The sequence below is a fragment of the Ailuropoda melanoleuca genome, chromosome 4, assembly GCF_002007445.2.
Source record: "Ailuropoda melanoleuca isolate Jingjing chromosome 4, ASM200744v2, whole genome shotgun sequence".
Taxonomy (NCBI): Eukaryota; Metazoa; Chordata; class Mammalia; order Carnivora; family Ursidae; genus Ailuropoda; species Ailuropoda melanoleuca.
In genome coordinates, this window is record NC_048221.1 from 119,213,704 (window position 1) to 119,234,627 (window position 20,924).

General features: G+C 36.8%; 1 protein-coding gene across 1 annotated transcript in view; it reads right to left on the reverse strand.

The window, feature by feature from the left end:
- The window catches only part of SPAST (spastin), a 54,148-nt gene that overhangs the window by 31,130 nt on the left and 2,094 nt on the right, over nt 1-20,924 (reverse strand). Inside the window, 2 exon segments of the mRNA XM_034659679.1 lie at nt 4,739-4,822; nt 6,921-7,007. Of these exon segments, the coding sequence (XP_034515570.1) occupies nt 4,739-4,822; nt 6,921-7,007 (171 nt within the window).

The following is a 20,924-nucleotide window of genomic DNA, read 5'->3' on the forward strand; positions in this document are numbered from 1 at the left end:
CATATAACACAATAGTAGTTATACTGCTAATATGAACCTGCTCCAACTTACTTTTGTTAAAGAAAGTAAACTTAGTTTAATGCTTCCTTTGCAATCACTAAAGGTTGTGCAGATTCATTAATGATTTAAAATAAAACTACCACCTTGCTTCTTGATCCCCCCACATGTAATCCCCACAGAACCATCTGAGTCATCTACTTGAAAGGAAAATCTTACCACATAACTCTTCCGTTGAAAACCCTTTAGCAGCTTCCCATTGCCCAGAGATCAATGTTCAAGCCTCTTTATATACCATCAAGGCCCTCCATGATCGGCCTACATGTCTTATACATACTGAGCAATCCCAAATTCGGCTCTGCACTAGCACCCTTCCCTACCTGCCATCCTATTTCTTACCCTGAGTCTTTGTTCATGCTGTAACTTCTTCCTGAAGGATCTTTTCTCCCAAACATTCTTTAAAGTTTTATCTTTTTAAATCTCCCTTTTAGGTTTTACTTCTTCCAGGAATATTTCTCAGACACCTAATTTTAACATCCTACAAAATATTTTTTTTTAAAAGATTTTATTTATTTATGTGACAGAGCTGGAGACAGCCAGCAAGAGAGGGAACACAGGCAGGGGGAATGGGAGAGGAAGAAGCAGGCTCACAGTGGAGGAACCTGATGTGGGGCTCGATCCCATAATGCCAGGATCACGCCCTTAGCCAAAGGCAGATGCTTAACGACTACACCACCCAGGCGCCCCCATCCTACAAAATATTTGCATATCTCCATCCTGCACGGATGAAGATTTATCTATTCATGTGTCTGCCTCCCCCAATATATCATGAGCGCCTTAAGAAAGAAACATTATATCCAATCTATTGGTAAATCTGTTTGGTCAACCTTCACATATAGTCATAATCCAACCACTTGTTACAATTTCTCTTCATATCACCCTGGTCCAAGCCTCTCATCATTTTCCTCCTAGCAACAGTGGTCCTACTTGCTCTCCCTGGCTCTACTCCTGGAATATATCAGCAGTGATCTTTTTAAAATTTAAGTCAGGGGTGCCTTGGTGGCTCAGTCAGTTTTGTGGCCAATTCTTGATTTCGGCTCAGGTTATGATTTTGGGGGTCATGGGACTGAGCCCCATGGGGGGCTCTGTTATCAGTAGGGAGTCTGCTTCTCTCCGTTTCCCTCTGCCCCTCCCCTCGCTTGTGCTCTCTAAAATAAATAAATCTGTAAAAAAATAAAAATTTAAGTCAGACTATGTCATTCCTTTCCCCCAAATCCTTATAACTGCTCCCCATTTCACAGATGGTAAAAGCTCAAATCTTCATGGTGGCCGATAAGGCCCTGTGTGTTGTAATGAACCCTCCCTGTCCCATTAGTTCTCTGACCTCATCTCTACCATACGCTCTTTGCTGGGGCACACAGGCCTCTTCACTTCTTCTCAAACACACCAGTTATGTTTTCTTAAGGGATTACATCGGCTCTTACTTCTCTCTGGACCGTTCTTCTACCAGATACCTGCATGGCTAACTCATGTCATCTTTTCAAAGATGCATATCTGACCACCCTACTGGGTGGCTCAGTTGGTTAAGCATCTGCCTTCGGCTCGGGTCATGATCCAGGGGTCCTAGGATTGAGCCCCGTATCCAGCTCCTTGCTCGGTGGGGAGCCTGCTTCTCCCTCTCCTCCCCAATTGTGCTCTCTCCCTCTCTCTCTGTCAAATAAATAAATAAAATCTTAAAAAAACAAAAATAAAAACAAAAAAACTAAGAGCCCAAACCACCTCCCATCCACCCCTAATCCCCACTACCACATTTTACTTTTTCTTTTCTTCATGTTTATCACCTTCTAACATACTGTATAACTTATTCATTTTTTTATGTTTATTCCTTACTGTCAGTCTTCCCCATGCTGGAATAAAAACTATGAAGGAGGGATCCTTGTCTATATCCTAAGTGCCTAGAACATGATAATCCTAATACATGATATCCTAATACATCCTAAGTGCCTAATACATGATAATGTATTGGGGAATACATTATTTGCTGAATTACTAAATAAATTTAGTTAATATCCTTGGCACCGTACCTGGTCCAGAGTACGGACCTAATAAATGGATGTTGGATGAAGCTATTCTTTTATAAAACGGTAACCTCCAGGTATGCCAGAATTATCTTTTTATCTATAACAGGTCTTACAGTTAAGCTTTGCTCGAAGGCTTACGATTACTAACTTGAAGATATATAACATATAGGAACTCTTTCCATTTTATCAGTCTGCATCCTCTCAAACCAGTCTGTACAGGGAACACCCAATATGATTCTCCATACAAATTAGATAACTATTGGGCATGCCATCTCTGAAAAACTCCATTTCTTAACCAACGCACAATACACAAATATGTTCTACTATGTACTTGTACACAGCTTTTTTTTACTGTCTTTGGTATATATACTTCTAGACTCTCTGAGTTCTCAGAAGACGGAATATGTTGATGCCTTCTTTTTTTTTTATAATTTTTATTTTGTTATATTAGTCACTATACAGTACATCCCCAGTGATGCCTTCTATTCCACTTCTTTTTTGAAGTAACATCTTTCAATAGGCACATGCACCTTTGAGGATGACAACAAATGATGACATCCAAAATATCAATTCTTTTAATGCCTAGCTTCATGTCATATATCCTTTTTGTCCTCTCCTTTAATAACACAAAAAATTACAAAGTTGCATTTAAAGACAAGTCTATAATTAATGAGATGCTTCCAACAATTTATCATATCACATCTTTAAAAGATAACAACCAGCTCTGAATTATTCAATTTGAAACATGCTACAAAATGTTCCATAATTAAACTTAACCTGCAGCATATATATGTACATATAGTGAAAGGCATTATAACTAAAATACAAGGAAGTACCAAGCAGAATAATTATTTTACTACAATAACCTCTGATATAATATTTAATTTTATGTGATACAGTAATAATCTTCATGTGGGAGTAAGAGGGCAAACTCTCAGCCACAGAAGCCAGGGGAACACTGCCTTGTCAGCCAGCTAAAAACATTAAAGGATTTCTTTTCACCAGTGTGGGGCAAAAAACTTAATAAACACAATGGACCATATAAGAATGAATAAATGAAGAAATGAATAAATGAATGCATGTGCATGTAAATACATGAATGAATATTTATGTATGCGTGTGTAAATACATTTTTCCACAAAAGCAAGGTGGTGATTACAGACAGGAAGGAGGAGAATAAAAACGAGCATTTCTGAGTACTTACTATAATTAGGTTTCTTCAATAATTCAATGGTCACATATGGTGAGATAGATATTATCTATTAGCATATTATGAATAAGATGAAAAAGGCTCAAACATGCTAAATAACTTACCACAAATCACAGAGCAATAAATATATACGGTCGGCCTGATTACCAAATATCTATTTCTATCACATCAAGTTATAGTAGAGAACCACCCAAGAAGGGTGGGTTTTAGTTCCACTTTGTTTTAGGGGTAGTTTTACCTTAAAAAAATATTTTTAAAATCTATACCTTCAAATAGAAGATGAAAAGGTTCTCTTTACAGACCTACTCCTGCTGATAAATAAAGACAAAATGATGGAATTATGTCACTAGGCATCAGTCATCAACTGCTACTAACATCACAAGATGTCAGAACTACTGACAAACATACAACCACCTATCAAGTAGTCTTATTATTAAAAAATAAAAATCAACTTTCAATCCAATCAAGGCTCTGTATCCAACTATCAATTTACAGGGAGGACAAAAGAACATATTAAAAGATATCATGGAGATGCATAGAGGAAAGACAGACTGCAGGAAACCACTATGTGTCAAAGATCTGGTTTATCAACAAATAAATTACAAAAAAAACCAGATTAACTTATATTTTAAAAGAAACACATATGAATATTCTTGAGATTCTGATGCAAAAAATTATTAGAAAAATAGTAAGAATTATTAAATTTTGAGATACTGACTAGACATTATATTATTATATATTGCATTATATATTATATGTAAATTATATTTGGACACTGAACATTTCTTTGGCCATAATTTTTTGTTAGTATTAAAAGAAACTATTCATTATTTTTTAGATGTGATAATGGCATTTTGGTCATTTTATTTTTAAAGCATCTTTATCTTTTAGAGATACAATATGAAATACTTATAAATGAAATAAAAAGATGTCAAGAATTTGTTTCAACACAATATGGAGTGGGGGTGAGTGGGTAGGGATTTATTGGGGTTGGCAAATTCTTTCTGTAAACAGCCAGACAGTAAATATTAAAATATTTTTTAAAGTTATATATTAAAAGGCTCTGAGGGCTGTATGATCTCTGGATCAACTACTTAACTCTGCTGTCACTGTAGCATGAAAGCATCCAAACAATAGAGGAATGAGTAGCTGTGTGCCATCTTATAAAAATAGGTAGTGAACTGGGTTTAGTCCATGGACTGTAATTCGCCAGCCCTTGAGTACAGATAAATCAAGACTGACTATGAGTTGATAATGATTAGAGCTGAGTGATGGATAATTTAATCCATTATATTCTGTTTTGTATATATTAGAAATTTTCTATAAGTTAGGAAAAAAGCCTAGAACACATTTTCAAGATTACTGATCTATTTCCATCTACATTTAAAGTTTCACTGAACACACATTTCAAATACATCTCATTCCAGTTATACAATTCATTAATTGATACCTAGAAGTTGTAAACGGTCCTTGGCCATAACCAAATTAGTCATCATTTTAGCTTGAAGGCGTCTAGCTCTTTCACACTGTTCACCTGAAAGAGCAAAGTGGAAAAAAAATTAAAACATCTATGTTTCCTACAAATATTACTTCAAGATAAAATATTATCCCAACTAATCTCATGGGGAGTCATAGTCTTTTTTTTTTTTTTTAAGATATATTTATTTATTTGAGAGAGACAGAGTATGGAGGGACAGCGGGAGAGGGAGAGAAGCAGACTCCCTGCTGAGTGCAGAACCTGACATGGGGCTTGATCTCACAACCCTGAGATCATGACCTGAGCTGAAATCAAGAGTCGGGTGCTTAAGTAACTGAGCCACCCCGGTGCCCTGGGAGTCATAGTCTTTATAAAATATCTTTTAAAAAAATCAGTTACAGTTCCTTATGATGGTTTCAGATCTACTGTGGTATTTCATGGATTCTGAGGCATATTTTTTTTTCTCTACATTAAAACTCTGAAATCGAGGTGTGTGTGTGTGTGTGTGTGTTTAAGTGAGGGAGAGGTGTGGGAGGTAAGGGAGAGAGAGGATCTTAAGTAGCCCCCACACCCAGGGCACAGCCTGATGCAGAGCTCTATCTCACAAGCCTGAGATCATGACCTGAGCCAAAATCAATAGTTGGACACTTAACTGACTGAGCCACCTAGGTGCCCCAAGAGATGTGTTTTAAACCAGTACCAACATACTAAAGCTATCAGCCAGACTGCACTCATACTACAGTTTGTCATTGCCTGTGCAGAAACAAATTTGGTCCTTGATATTAATACTGCTGTTGTAGCTATGTCTAAATAGGATGAAGACAGTACATGTAATAAAGTAAAAGTCAAATTCCAAGAGATAAGAAGAGAATGTGTCATAGTTCAACTGACACTGTTTTTTCTCTTAGTGGTACAATCAAAGGCATGCTTGATTCAATGAGATACTATTTTTCTTATTAACTCATTTTCTTGTAGCTCTTTCTCCATGCAATTGACAAAGAACAACAAATACATTGTGTACATAATTCATAAAGTAATGTTCATAAACTTTTGAAAAGTTTCAAAGGCTTAACCTCCCATATTATTCTATTCTGCTCTCTTTTGTGCAGGACATCAGTAGCTAAAGAAGTACTCAAAATAAAAAAGGGGAGAGAAAAAAACCTAGCTATTATTAGACACATTGTTAATTATTAGAGATTAGCTGATACAAGTAGTAGAGCCAGCCAACCAGACAACAAACATCCACTGGGTGGACTGATCATAAAGCTAAGATTCTTAGCCTATATAATTTTTCCTTCTGAATTTATTTTAGCTATGATAAACTGAAATAATTTAATAGTGGTACCCACATACTACACAATATTCACAGCATATTTAAAAAATCAGGCTCTGAAGTCAGGCTGCCTGGGTTCAAATTCTGACTCTACCTACCACTTGCTAGCTATGAGACCTTCGGCAAGTTACTGAACTTCTTTGTACTTAAGGTTCTTTATGTGAAAAGTAAGGATAACAGCAGCAGCCTCAGAGTGTGGGGTTGTGGTGAAAATTAAAAAAGATAACACACATGAAGCATACACAGTGATGCTTGAGGACACAGCACAGTGTGCAATAAATGTTACCCATATATTTAAATATATTATTAGACTCTAATTTTTAATTTTAGGTGATAAGAAAGTAAAGATGAGAAATAACCTCTTTGGTTTTAAAAAGCCAAGTGTGAATCAATAAAAAGCCAAGTGTGAATCAAAGTAAGACATTTATAGCTCACATACTAACATGCAGACAAGTATTACCTACAAACACAAAAGGGAGTCTGATTAACCACTCCTTCTCTGCCTCAACGATGAGGGAAGGACCAGGTTTTTAAAAAGAGCTAAAAATAAGGCTAAAACATCACCAAAAATGGGTTCAAGGACAATACAAGTAATATACTGGTTTTTGCCTGACTGCTATAGGTAATCAGGTTTAAACATAGCTGGTTATAACTTCAATTTTAGCATAGGTAATAAAGCATTAACTGTAAATCTAGAAATGTTAATAATAACATTTGAAAATCTGTCAAATACTTTTAGTAAGATATAGCTGTATCTGAATTAGGGTAATCATGTGAATATAATTTGGGATGGCTATGAAACAAATGTAAATATAATCTTACCTTGCCCTGTAACTATGACAGCTATTCCTTTTTCTAGTTCTTCAATACCTTTCTTATACCATTCCACAGCTTGCTCCTTTTGTCCTGCTTTAAAATAGAAATAATTATTTGTATATATACTAGACATTATATACTAGAATATACGAAACATTTCCCAAATCATGCCGTTATTAAGTGATGCATGAAAAAGTGGGTTGTGATCAAGAAAGTATGAGAAACATTACTATATGACTTCTTAGTACCTTTAGCATCCTAATGCACATGTGAATTTCTAAAAGGGGGTATAGACTTCAATGTTTCTCAAAATTTTAGGGCTGTGAATCCTTTGTTTGCTATCTCATGGTATTGATGCTTATAACCACTGAAATACTGTACTATGGAAAGAGATTTTAATTAGGGAGAATTTATTTTAAATAAATGACTTTTAAAATACATACTATTAGAATATATAAACATGATTTCAATAATGGGAAAAAACACTGTTTAACCCAACTGTATTGAAATCTGATGTAATTTGTTCATTGTTGGGTGCCTCCTTTCTGGAGTGAGTTTTTATTTAACAAAGGATTGCATCATGAGAACTGATACATGAGATTACAAGTGTGGCATTTAGTAACATCCATTTTCTTTGAAACAAATGACTGGTTTATAACTTAAAAAGGATCTAAAAATTCAGCAAATCAAAATTTGCGTAAGATATTTCTCTTTTTTGAGGGACTTTTTTTGGGTGGCTCAGTCGGTCAAGCATCTGCCTTCGGCTCAGGTCATGATCCTGGGTCCTGGGATCAAGTTCCACATTGGGCTCCTTGCTTAGCAGGGCGCCTGCTTCTCCCCCTGCTTGTGTGCACCCACTCTCTCTCTCTGACAAATAAATTCTTTAAAAAAATATATATTTTTCTTTTTTCTTTTAAAGAAGATTTTATTTTCAATTGGTAAACATTTATCTCCAAGGAATTAAACATTCTTTTTTTCCCCTTTCTTTTTGAAAGAGCTCGCACACGTGTGGGGGGAGGGATGGCAGAGCAAGTGGGAAAAAGAGAGGGAGAGGGAAACACAGAGGAAGAGAATCTTAAGCAGGTTCCACACCCAGAGAGGAGCCCAATGTGAACCTGAGATCATGAACTGAGCCAAAATCAAGAGTTGGACACATAACTGACTGAGCCACCCAGGCACCACCCTGTATAGGATAGTTCTGTAAAGTGGTAACAATTATATGCAAATCTCATTGTTTTTGAAAATTTCTTAGTCCTTAGAATCTGCAAAGCCTAAGTGGCACAGAGATACAGTAAAGATGGAAATCATCTAATAGAACTAGGTTTTCGGGGCACCTGGGTGGCTCAGTTGGTTAAGCATCTGCCTTTAGCTCAGGTCATGATCCCGGGGTCCTGGGATTGGGCCCCCAAGGCTGTGTCGGGTTCCCTGCTCAACGGGGAGTCTGCTTCTTCCTCTCCCTTTGCGGCTCCCCTTGCTTGTGCACCCTCTCTCTCAAATAAAAACTTTAAAAGAAAATTTAAGTAAATTACAATCTAACAGAAACAAAAGTTCCTTTTTCGTACTTCTTCCCATTCCAATGGTCCTTTCCCTTCTAGAAAACACTATAATATATTCAGTGTGTATCTTTCTAGTACATGTTTTTCTATTGTTCCTATTTTATCTGTATTGTTTTATTTTAAATATTTATATTGCTTTTGAGATCTATGTTGCTATACAGAAATCTAGTTCATTCACTTTGACTTTTACAGAATATCCTTTATCATCCTATAATTTATTCAACTATTTTTTTTCTTTTTTTTTTTTTTTTTTAAGATTTTTTTATTTATTGGACAGAGATAGAGACAGCCAGCGGGAGAGGGAACACAAGCAGGGGTAGTGGGAGAGGAAGAAGCAGGCTCATAGCAGAGGAGCCTGATGTGGGGCTCGATCCCGGAACGCCAGGATCATGCCCTGAGCTGAAGGCAGACACTTAACCGCTGTGCCACCCAGGCGCCCCATATTCAACTATTTTTCTATTAAAATATATTTGTTTCCAGTTTCTCAGTTTTCAAATAATGGGGCAATAAACATGCTTATACCTGTCCTCTTATGTATGTGTGTCCATTTCTCTAGGGTATATGTTTAAGAGGTAGAGTTAATGAGCCATAGTTCATTTCCATTCACTAGAAATGAACAAACTACTTTTTGAGAGTGCTTGTACCAATTTCCACTCCTAATTGCAGCGTATGACAGTTCTCACTAGCAACATCCAAACAAATGTTTTAAGGAGTTTTAGTACATTACTGTAGGCAAATTAAATGACTGATTATATGGGGCACCTGGGTGGCTCAGTTGTTGAGTGTCTGCCTTCGTTTGGCTCGGGTCATGATCCCAGGGGCCTGGGATGGAGGCCCGCATCAGTTCCTTCCTCCACCAGGAGTCTGCTTCTCCCTCTCCCTGTGACTCTCCACCCAGCTCGTGCTCTATCTCTTTGTCTTTCAAATAAATAAATGTTTTTAAAAAATGACTGGTTAGAAATAAATCCACTTGCTCGGGGCGCCTGGGTGGCTCAGTGGGTTAAGCATCTAACTCTTAGTTTTGGCTTAGGTCATGATCTTGGGGTCATGAGATTGAGCCCCACACTGGGTTCCGCACTGAGCACAGAGCCTACTTAAAATTCTCTCTCTCCCTTTCCCTCTCCCCCCGTTCATGCGTGTGTGTGCGTACACACGTGTACGCACACTCTCTAAAAATAAATTCACATGCTTAATAACTACTCAATTACCTAACATTCTTTGATAAGAGTTACTTGATCTGCTGCATTATTTGAATCTCACAAGTCAGTATGGTAGTAGAAAATGCATAAATAATTCTTATAAGTCTTATAAGTACAAGACTGCTGGAGAAAAGACAGACATATAGGTCAGTAGAACAGAAGAGGAAGTCCAGAAATAGACCCATACATATAACACTGATTGACTTTGACAAAGATAATAAGGTAATTCCATGAAGAAAGAACGGTCTCTTTAAAAAACAATGCTAAAATCATTGCCAAGGGGCTCCTCTGTGGCTCAGTCAGTTAAACATCCGCCTTCAGCTCAGGTTATAAACCCAGTGACCTGGGATCAAGCCTCAAGTCGGGCTCCCTGCTCAGCAAGGAGTCTCCTTCTCCCTCCCCCTGCTCCTGCACTTTCTCTCTCCCCCTCTCAAATAAATAAATAAAATCTTAAAAAAAAAACAAAACTGATGCTATAATGGCCATCCATATACAAAACAAAACCCAAACCAAAATACAACATAGAAAAAATTAAAATGGATCACAGACGTAAACGTAAAACCTAAAACTATATAACTTATAGAAGAAAACAGATAAAATTCTTCATGATCTTGGCTTAGGCAGAAATCTAGAACATAAAAAAATCACAAACCTTAAGAGGATATAACTGATAGACTAGACTTCATTAAATTAAAATCTCCTGTTCTTCAGAAGACAGAGTTAGACAATGAAAACACAAGCCACAGACTGGGAGAAAATATCTGCAAAACAACATGTCTAATAAAGGACATGTAAGCAGAATATATAAAGAACTCTTACAATACAATGATTTAAAAAAAGCAAATAATTCATTAAAAAACAGTGGGCAAAAGATTGGATCAAAGAAAAACAAATGGCGGGGCCTGAGTGGCTCAGTCAGTTAAGCGTCTGTCTTAGGCTCAGGTCATGATCCCAGGGTCCTAGGATCGAGTCCTACATCGGGCTCCTTGCTCAGGGGTGAGTCTGCTTCTCCCTCTATCCCTCCCCCTGCTTGTGCTCTGGCTCTCTTTCACGCGTGCTCCCTCTCTCTCAGGTAAATAAATAAAATCTTTAAAAAAAAAGTGAGAGACAAATGGCAAATAAGCACAAGAAAAAATGTTCAACATCATTAGCTGTTAGGGAACTATAAATTATAATCACAAGATACCACTAAGTACTTAATTTAAAATTGAAAAAAATTACAAGATGTCAACTATACTCAAAAAATTTGTATTTATTTATTTATTATGATATGTTAGTCACCATACAGTACATCATTAGTTTTTGATGTAGTGTTCCATGATTCATTGTTTGTATATAACACCCACTGCTCCATGCAATACATGCCCTTTTTTTTTTTTTTAAGATTTTATTTATTTATGTGACAGAGAGACAGCCAGCGAGAGAGGGAACACAGCAGGGGAGTGGGAAAGGAAGAAGCAGGCTCCCAGGAGAGGAGCCCGATGTGGGACTCGATCCTGGAACGCCGGGATCACGCCCTGAGCCGAAGGCAGACGCTTAACGACTGCGCTACCCAGGCGCCCATACATGCCCTCCTTAATACCCATCGCCGGGTTAACCCATCCCCCTACTGCCCTACCCCCTAAAACCCTCAGTTTGTTTCCCGGAGTCCAGAGTCTCTCGTTGTTCGTCTCCCCCTCTGATTTCCCCCCTTCATTTTTCCCTTCCTTCTCCTAATGTCCTCCATGCTATTCTTTTATGTTCCACAAATAAGTGAAACGATTTAATTGTCTTTCTCTGCTTGACTTATTTCACTTAGCATAATCGCCACCAGTTATCCATGTTGATGCAAATGTTGTGTAATCATCCTTTCTGATGGCTGAGTAATATTCCATTGTATATATGGACCACATCTTCTCTACCATTCGTCTGTTGAAGGGCATCTCAGCTCCTTCTATAGTTTGGCTATCGAGGACACTACTGCTATGAACGTTGGGGGTGCATATGGCCCTTCTTTTCACTACATCTGAATCTTTGGGATAAATACCCAGTAGTGCACATTGAGATATCACCTTACACAGTTAGAATGGCAAAAATTGATAAGGCAAGAAACAACAAATGTTGGATAGGTTGTGGAGAAAGGGGAACCCTCTTATACTGTTGATGGGAATGCAAGTTGGTACAGCCACTTTGGAAAACAGTTTGGAGGTTCCTCAAAAAGTTAAAAACAGAGCTACCTTATAACCCAGCAATTGCACTACTGGGTATTTACCTCAAAAAATTTTTAAAGCACTTAAAATTATAAGACAAAATATAAATGGACCCCACATATGTTTCCAAGCGTGAATACAAAATGGTAGAGCCACAATGGAAAAGAGTTTGGTAGTTTCTTATGATATTAACATATATTTACCGTATGACCCAGCAATCCCTTCTTCTATGTATTTACCCAAAGAAATGAAAACATCAAAGACCAGTACCTGAATGTTTATGGTGCTTTATTCATAAAAGCTAAAAACTGGAAACAACCCAGATGTCCATCATTTAGTGAATGGATTAACAAACTGTGGTACATCCACACATAGAATATTAAAATAAAAGGAACAAACTACTGGTAAATGTAGGAACATGGATGAATCTCAAAAACATGCTAAATGAAAGAACCCAGACACAAAAGGCTACAAGCTGTATGATTACATTTATATGACACTCAGTGAAGACAAAAACTACAGGGACAGATCAGATCAGTGACTGCCAGAGGCTAATAGAAAGGCAAGGGAACTGATTACAAGGGGGCACAAAGGAGATTTTGGGGTGATAAAACATTCAGTATATCAGCTGTTGTCATGGTTACCCAACTGTCAAACTCGCTGAACTACACACTTCTAAGAAGGTTAAATTTTACTATATGTAAACTATACCTCAATAAATCTGACTCTTAAAAAGTGCAATACTCCAACATTTATGTATAAGGATATTCACTGTGGCTTGGAATATAACACCAGAACTACAATTTTCATTACAAGAGTAAAATTAGATTAGAAGACAAAAGGCAGAAAATGCTTTTAAAAACATCTGTTTGAAGGGATCAAGGAGTTTTCAAAATAGTGAAAATAACCCAAATTTGGAAAGGAACTATGTCACATTCATTAGGATGCTATTTTTAAAAATTACCAAAATATGGAAAGGAAAAAAAAAGCCAACAGAGGTGGGCCTGGCATTTGGGGCACTTTTCTACTTGAAGCAACTGCCAATTCTGAAGGCAAAAGTGGCCAAGAAACTAAACAGAGCTTTCAGCAGACTCCTAGAACTAAGTTGACAAAATGTGAATTCCAGGGTATGCCCAGGAGAAGTAGTGGCAAAGATTCCAGGATTTGGGTTGGGACCCTGAATTACTAAAGAGTTAAGAACTAGGCCAGCTTGCACAAAGGCTGGAAACCATACTCAAATCACTTCAATCCCTCATGGTAAGGGAAACTACAGCCCCTACTGTCCACTGATCACCCTTTTGACTAAATTATGGCAGAAAAACCAACTTTCCAATGGTCTCCAAGACACAAAAGGCCCTCAAAATACTTTACAGTTCTTAGTTTCCCTTACACATTTCTTTTACCACTATAGCCCCAACTAACACTCAAACTCAAGCAACCAGACTATATAAAATCAAAAGACTGGGTGGCAGAAACTTACATTCACTGTTATACTTGAAATTATTAGCTAATAATTTAGTGAACTACATAATCTAAGGCGAACAATGGCCCAAAGGTCAAATACTGTCAGCTACCTGTTTTTGTACATAAAACCTTCCTGGGGGCGAACCTTCTGGCTCAATCAGTTAAGCATCTGCCTCCTGATTTCAGCTTAGGTCAGGATCCCAGGGTCCTGAGACTGAGCCCTGCGTCAGGCTCTGCACTCAGCACTGAGTCAGCCTGGGATACTTTCCCTCTTCGTTCCTTCCCCCTTTGCCCCTCCCCCTGCTCATGCATGTGCTCTCTCTCTCTAAAATAAATACACAAAATCTTAAAACAAAACAACACTTTACCAGATTACACCTACTATATGAGAGTTCTGAGTGTTCAGAAAGCTTAAAGTATTGTGACAGCTTGAAATATTTACTAAATGTCTCAATAAAAAATCAAACCCAACACAAAAACTGACAAGGGACTTAGGCATTTTTCAAAGAAGATGTGGAAATGGCCAATAAGTAAGTGACAAATATGTTCAACATCATAATTCATTAGGGAAACGAAAATCAGATCCATGATGAGGTATTGCTTCACATTCATGAGGAAGACTATTATTTAAAAAACCTTGAAACTAACAAATGTGGAAAACTGGGAATCCTTGTGCACTGATGGTGGGAATGTACAAATAAATGGTACAACTGATGTGGAAATGTTTGGCAGTCCCTCAAAAAATTAAACATGGAATTACCATATGATCCAGCAATTCTACTCCTAAGTAGATACTCAAAAAAGTACTGAAAGTAGGGAAGTAGAAATACCTGTATATTAGTGTTCATAAGTAGCATTATTCACAATAGATGGAAACAACCCACATGTCCATCAACAGACAAATAGTTAAACAAAATGTGGTATATACATATAATGGAATATTATTCAGCCTTAAAAAGGAATGAAATCTGATACATGCTACAAGGATGACAAACCTTGAAAATATTATGCCAAGTGAGACAAGGCAGATACAAAAGAGCATTATATGATTCCATTTACATAAGGTACCTGAAATAGGCAAATTCACAGATACAGAAAGTAGAACAGAAATTACCAGAGACTGAGGGAAGGGAGAATGGAGAAAGGGAGATGGATGGGGAGTTACTGTTTAATGGGTACAGAATTTCTGTTTGGAATGATAAAAAGTTCTAGAAATGGATAGTGGTGATGGTTGCATGACACTGGAATGCATTTAATGCCCCTGAATTGTATACTTAAAATGATTAAAATAGCAAATTTTAGGTTATCTATGCTTTACCACAATAAAAAAATTACTAACTGGCCCGTTATAAGCAATGTGCTGACACTTGGTATACGGCACTGAAAATGAACAAACTACTGCACATGCAACATCACAGAATAATCTAACAAGCATATATTGAGCAAAAGAAGCCAAACACAAAAGAACACATAATGTGTGATTTCATTTGTAAAGCTCAGGGTCAGGCAAAACCGATCTACAGTGTTAGAGTTAGGATTTGCAGATCTCTTTGCACAGGATGAGAAAAGGTAGTAAGTGAAAGAACATCACAAGGGCAGGCTTCTGGAATAATATTCTATTTCTTGACCTCGTAGGGTTTTAAACTGCTATATTCACTTTGAAAATTCATTAAGCACTACAGTAATTGTGCATTTCATGTATAATTTAATCAAAGTTTACTAAAAAAACAGAAGGGGAAGATAAAGTATATTGAAATGGAAAGAGTACCAATACAGTAAAGAAAAAGGTTACAGATCAGTTTGTATGTAACATTTTTCCCCTCAAATAATAAATATTCATGTTTATATGAATACACAAAGTCAGGTAACTTATTAGTAATCATCTCCCTAAGGGTAAGATTACAGAGGATTTTCACTTTCTATATTTATATTTGTTCATTAATTTTTTTTTAAAGATTTATTCTTTAAATCTTTAAATTAGGGGGAGGGAGTGCACACACACACAAGCAGGAGAAGGGGCAGAGGGAGAAGGAAAGAGAATCTCAAGCAGACTCTGCACAGAGCTACAGAGCCCAATGCAGGGCTCAGTCCTACCACCCCAAAATCATGACCCGAGCCAAAACCAAGAGTCAGATGCTTAACCAACTGAGTCACCAGGGACCCCCATATTTTAATTTTTGAGTACATGCTAGTGTACAAGCAACAGAAATACTAACGATACCCACCTTTAGATAGAGGTAAGTATAGCAGACTAAGTTATGAATTATCGACTGCATCTTTCATTCAGATAGTAGTACCCACACTGCCACGAGAAGGGTCAAAACAAGAGTAGTTTGGGGTGGAGAGAGAGGATGTGTGTTTGTGATTAGTTACAATATGGGGACTTAAGCCCTTGCTCATCATTTAATAGCCGTATGACTTTGGGAAAGTCAGTTAATCTCTCCGAGCTTCAGTCTCCTGACCTAAAAACAAGATGACATTTCTTTTAACTAACCCTGAGTTGTGGCAAAAATCAAATGAAATAGGGTATGTGACAATACTTTAAATAATAAAGAAACGTAAACATTACTTTTACTATCTTTATTATACTTGGTACATTTGTTGGCTAATTTAAATCCTTCTACTCCTGAACTGCATCCACAGTGTATGTTTGTGATTTTTTCTCATTTAAGTTATATAAACCCACTGCTTTTACTTATTTAGTCCTTCCTAAGTATCCGCCTACAAAAAATTCATTTTCCTACACAATTTTCTGCTAGCAACTTACAAGTGTCACAATTAGCAGAATATCACAATTAACAGGTATCTTTAAAAATCCTACAATAGGGGCGCCTGGGTGGCTCAGTCGGTTAAGTGTCTGTCTTCAGCTCAGGTCATGATCCCAAGGTCCTGGGATCACACCCTGCATCAGACTCCCTGCTCAGTGGGGAATCTGCTTCTCCTTCTCCCTCTGCCCCTCCTCCTGCTCGTGCTGGTTCTCTCTCTCTCAAATAAATAAATAAAATCTTAAAAAAAAAATCCTACAATAGATTTCATTGTGTGCTAACCCTAATAAACCACAGGATCATGAAGCATCAGCGATTAGCCCCCAGATTACTTCTTTCATAGTTCACTATTACAGAAAGGATACTTTCTATTATGCTTTGTATCAGCAAAAAGGTCATACTTGCATACACTTTCCAACTTCAAGGTTTATCTCTGAAGTAAAGACTTACTTTCCCATTTAATTGGGAAGGTTTTGAATCCCATGTAAAGAAATCATTTCAGTTTGGGACATTTTCTTTAAACCTTAGGAATGTCAATTTTTCTTCTTTGAAGTCTATTGTATTTACTATGGGTAGTGGGTAATTTTACTTTTTTTCTATGCATTTTGTTTACTTCTCAAATCCTCTACTGAGAGGCTTGCATTACATTCACATGAGTACAAAACGACTGATTTTATCTCTTTCACAACAAAAGGATATTAAGTGAGCTTAGGGGGAGATGTCCATCTGTTTTTTTTCTGAACTAAGGGTCACAATCAGCAAAAATATTTTTCTATCACTCTTTAGATAATTCTCCTTCTTCTTCAAATGTCATTTATGCGGCTGCTGTATCCTAAAAAGGGTAATAGAAACCAGGTATCAAGGTTTAACAATGTTCTAACATAACTTGCAGGGGCTATAATCTTAAAAGGATTGTTGAGTAACAGTAGTCCCATTTTCTGAGGACCTACTATGTGCAAGTGCTAAGTATTTTACAAACATTGACTCAGCGTAGTAACTTGCCCAAGATCTTGAATAGTCAGAATTCAAATGTCATTTTGGATACTAGGCACTACAACTGAAAAAGGATAAAATTAGACCCTCAAAGCTGAGAAAGAGAAAAGCAGTCCCTGACATCCAGGAGCTGGTCTAGTACTATCAGCTAGGCCTTGGTGTAACTAAGAGCTGACCTGGCATTACTGCTAGGCCTGGTGTTGTGTTGAACATAAAGAATTTCATAGAACATCAACATCAGATAAGGTCACTTTGTGATTTTTGATGGATGAAGACAAAAACAAGACCACTCCATAATCATGTCTAAACACAGACAAAACATGAATATCATGCAAGCCATGAAATACTAAGCATTCCCCTCTTCAGGCTAATGAGTGCTTCTCAACCAGTTACAGCTTTAGCCTCATTCTGGTCTTCCTTCTTTCTAGATCACATTTAAGATTCTTAATCATAGAATACCCATCTTCCCGAAAGCATCCAATGCAGAGCAAAATCCTGCTTCCTTAAATCCTGCTCAGAATCACCTGCTACAAGCCCAAATTCTTAAGTTATTTCCATCACCCTTTTCTTGAGATGCCATGGTTCCCATCGTGTGTGTTCTCTCTGCTTCAATAATAAATCCCACTTGTTCAATCACAGGTATTCTAATGATGGTTGACTGAAAGACACTGACAAAGCCCACTTAAGAACAATTAATTCTCTCCTTTTCTATTACAGCATAAAATATTTGCAAAGAGCTGAAAAGAGACATGAAGAAGTTTAACATGTCTATGCTATACTTTCACTGCTGTAAAATACAGTCTCTAGGATAATCATAGATTTTGATATTTTTCTTTCCTCATTTACCAGAATGAACGATCGCTGAGATGTGAGTGTGCTCAAAGTTTCATTCTATAGGATGTCTACTGTGAGTAGTCAATTCACAAAGAGAAAAAAAAGGCTACATTAGCACACTAATACCTCCACTGGTATTATGTAGGTCAAGGAGTATTATAGGTCAAAAAAGACAAAAACTAGTAGAGAAATAGAGAATCTATACTTTGCCAAATGTCAAAAAGCCAACTACTATTGGGTGGAACATGGGGAATTATTTTTCAATAATTTACTATCCATTTACTAACGGCTTATCCCTTATCCTGTTATCAGGATGACTAACAATAATCTTAGGAATCTAGTTATCAGGTGAGTTTTACAGGATTTAACTGTATTCTACATTAGGCACAATACAAACTGCAATTAAAAAAAAAAAAAACACAGCTAAAAAGAGAGCAAGGGATAAAGTTCCTAACAGTGGCTGCCTTTTTGTCTCTTCAGTGCAAATGCCACTAAATATTCTTGAAGAGAAATGGGAAATGTTCATTGTGTATTTAATAAAAGGTAATGTGACTCCTTTGGAAAAGAGTGATATGATGTGAATATCCATTCATCAGAATAATTCTTTCCTTGTTGTAATCATGGAAACTTTAAAGCAGAATCATTAGGCTCAAGAAAATTGTCTGAAATCAATCCTTTCAAAATGGTGACTAGCAGTTTTTAGGGGTAAAAGAAAGTATACCAAATCTGACATTTCTGATCTCTATTCTCTATCTCCACCTTCTGAAAATATAGTTAGGCAAGGTATTTTGTGTGTGTTTTAAATAGTGCAAGGTTGAGTTACATGGGAATACAAAATTATATCACAATATTTTAAAAGCCTAATGTTTTAAGTATGAGCTGACTAGGAATAAATATAAAAGATTCTACTTTGACAATTTCTGTCCTTGATGCCAGGTTCTTCAGCCCTACAATATCCTGAGAAACCGGCTCTCTCTCTTTCATACAACATACTGAGCCCTTACTGTCAAGTTCTACATACTCCAGGTAATCAAACCACACCTAGAAAACCTGCACCACTGTATTACCCAGGCGATCTCAGGCTTGCCTACTTGCAGGAGCCATGCCAAACACGTTAAGTCATGTTCTGGTTAATCCAAAGACCCACTATGACAACCTCCTCTTTTCCCCCAAGTATTCCAAGGGGCCCAGTACTAGCATCACAAAACAGAGAATCTGCTTAAAGCAAAAAGTATAAAATTATGAGTGGCATAATTTTCTGTTCACCTAAACTCCGTTCCTGGTTCTGCTAATGTGAGTTCACTCTTAAATTTCAGTTTCTCTATACACATAATTGATATAAAAGGTTATCAGTTTTCCAAGGATGTTCAACAACTAAATATCAAAAAAATTATTTAACTCCTTGAAAAAAATGAGACATAAAATATGCACGAAAACATAAACACATTTTATTGATCACATAGTAAATGCTGTCTTACATCTCACTGGAGAGGAAGTGAGTTTTTCTTAAGTAGCATCTAGAATGCATAGAGCTATGCAAATAAACATTAAAACAACCAATAAATGCTTGTTTTAATGAACAGAATTCAACCATCCTTATATTAGGTAATTAGAATTTGCTGTGTTAGTCTTCTCTATTTAAAATAGTTTGGGTTCAGACAAATTTAAGCCTTTACGAAAATTCAATGTCAAAGCTGAGTATGCCATAAGAATAAAATACAAAATAAACAGTCACCATATAAACCACATTTATACACTACTTTATTGAAATAAGATTTAATATGGCCTTTATTATTTCAAGGCATCAGGTATTTCAATTAAGTAACACCACAACAGTCTGAAACAACCCACTTCACCTGATGAAATAAAGTGGCTTTCAGTATAGTTAGAAGCTAAGTCAAGTTGCTAAGGGAATGGCAGCGCATGACATTACTGGCCCCTTGATGGTTTACCACAAAGTTAGGAAACCACTGAAGACTGCTTTAAAGACAATTCATTTCTATTCGTTCATATATATACATATATATATATATATTTTAAAGATTTATTTATTTTACAGAGAGAGACAGCCAGCGAGAGAGGGAACACAAGCAGGGGGAGTGGGAGAGGAAGAAGCAGGCTCATAGTGGAGGAGCCTGATATGGGGCTCGATCCCAGAACGCTGGGATCACACCCTGAGCCAAAGGCAGACGCTTAACGACTGCGCCACCCAGGCGCCCCCGTTCATATATACTTTGACGCAGTGGGAAAGGAGGAGAATAAAATTCTCTTATTCTTCTCCATTGTCAAGGATGGCTGAGAGATAGACTCTAAATGTGAACTCTTGCAAATACTGAATTAAGATGAAGTACAAAGAGTTTGAATATTCTAAAGAAAAATATGAGAAGAGAACTGTGACAATATAAACTTAGCTTTAATTCATTTTTAAAGGAAAATGAATATTTAATTTGTTTCAGTTTGAACTAATTAGTTTCAGCATATAACACATCAGTTGTAGAACTCAAACTAAAAAGTTATCATAGTCCTTTCTGATGTCTACTTTAGAAACTGAAGTATAAATAAAGCAAAAAACTTTGAATACAAACATTATCAGCAGAAAGAGGGTCAAGTATGTGGTCCATGGATTGATGAAAATATTTATACTTAAAAAATATTTTAGAGGATTTAAATATAATAGATGTAGGCATATATGTAATACTCTAAGATAAATCATAAGTATGAAACCCAAGGTCTGATTTCTACATCTGTCACTTATCCCTCCTTTTGGAACTGGTTAAATCTAAGAGCCTCGGGTCTTTTTTTAATACCTCGGTTATCCTTGTCCTCTCCTTTTATCCTACCTCCCAACTCCCATCACCCAGTGTTAAATAAAATTTCTTTGTGTTTTCTGGCATTCTCTTCCTAAATACAATGAATCTACCCTTAAAATATTCCCTCTATTCTAAAACATCTTTTGACGTAGATTATAGTAAACTTCTGAGGACCCTACTGTAATTGGATAGTGCAAACA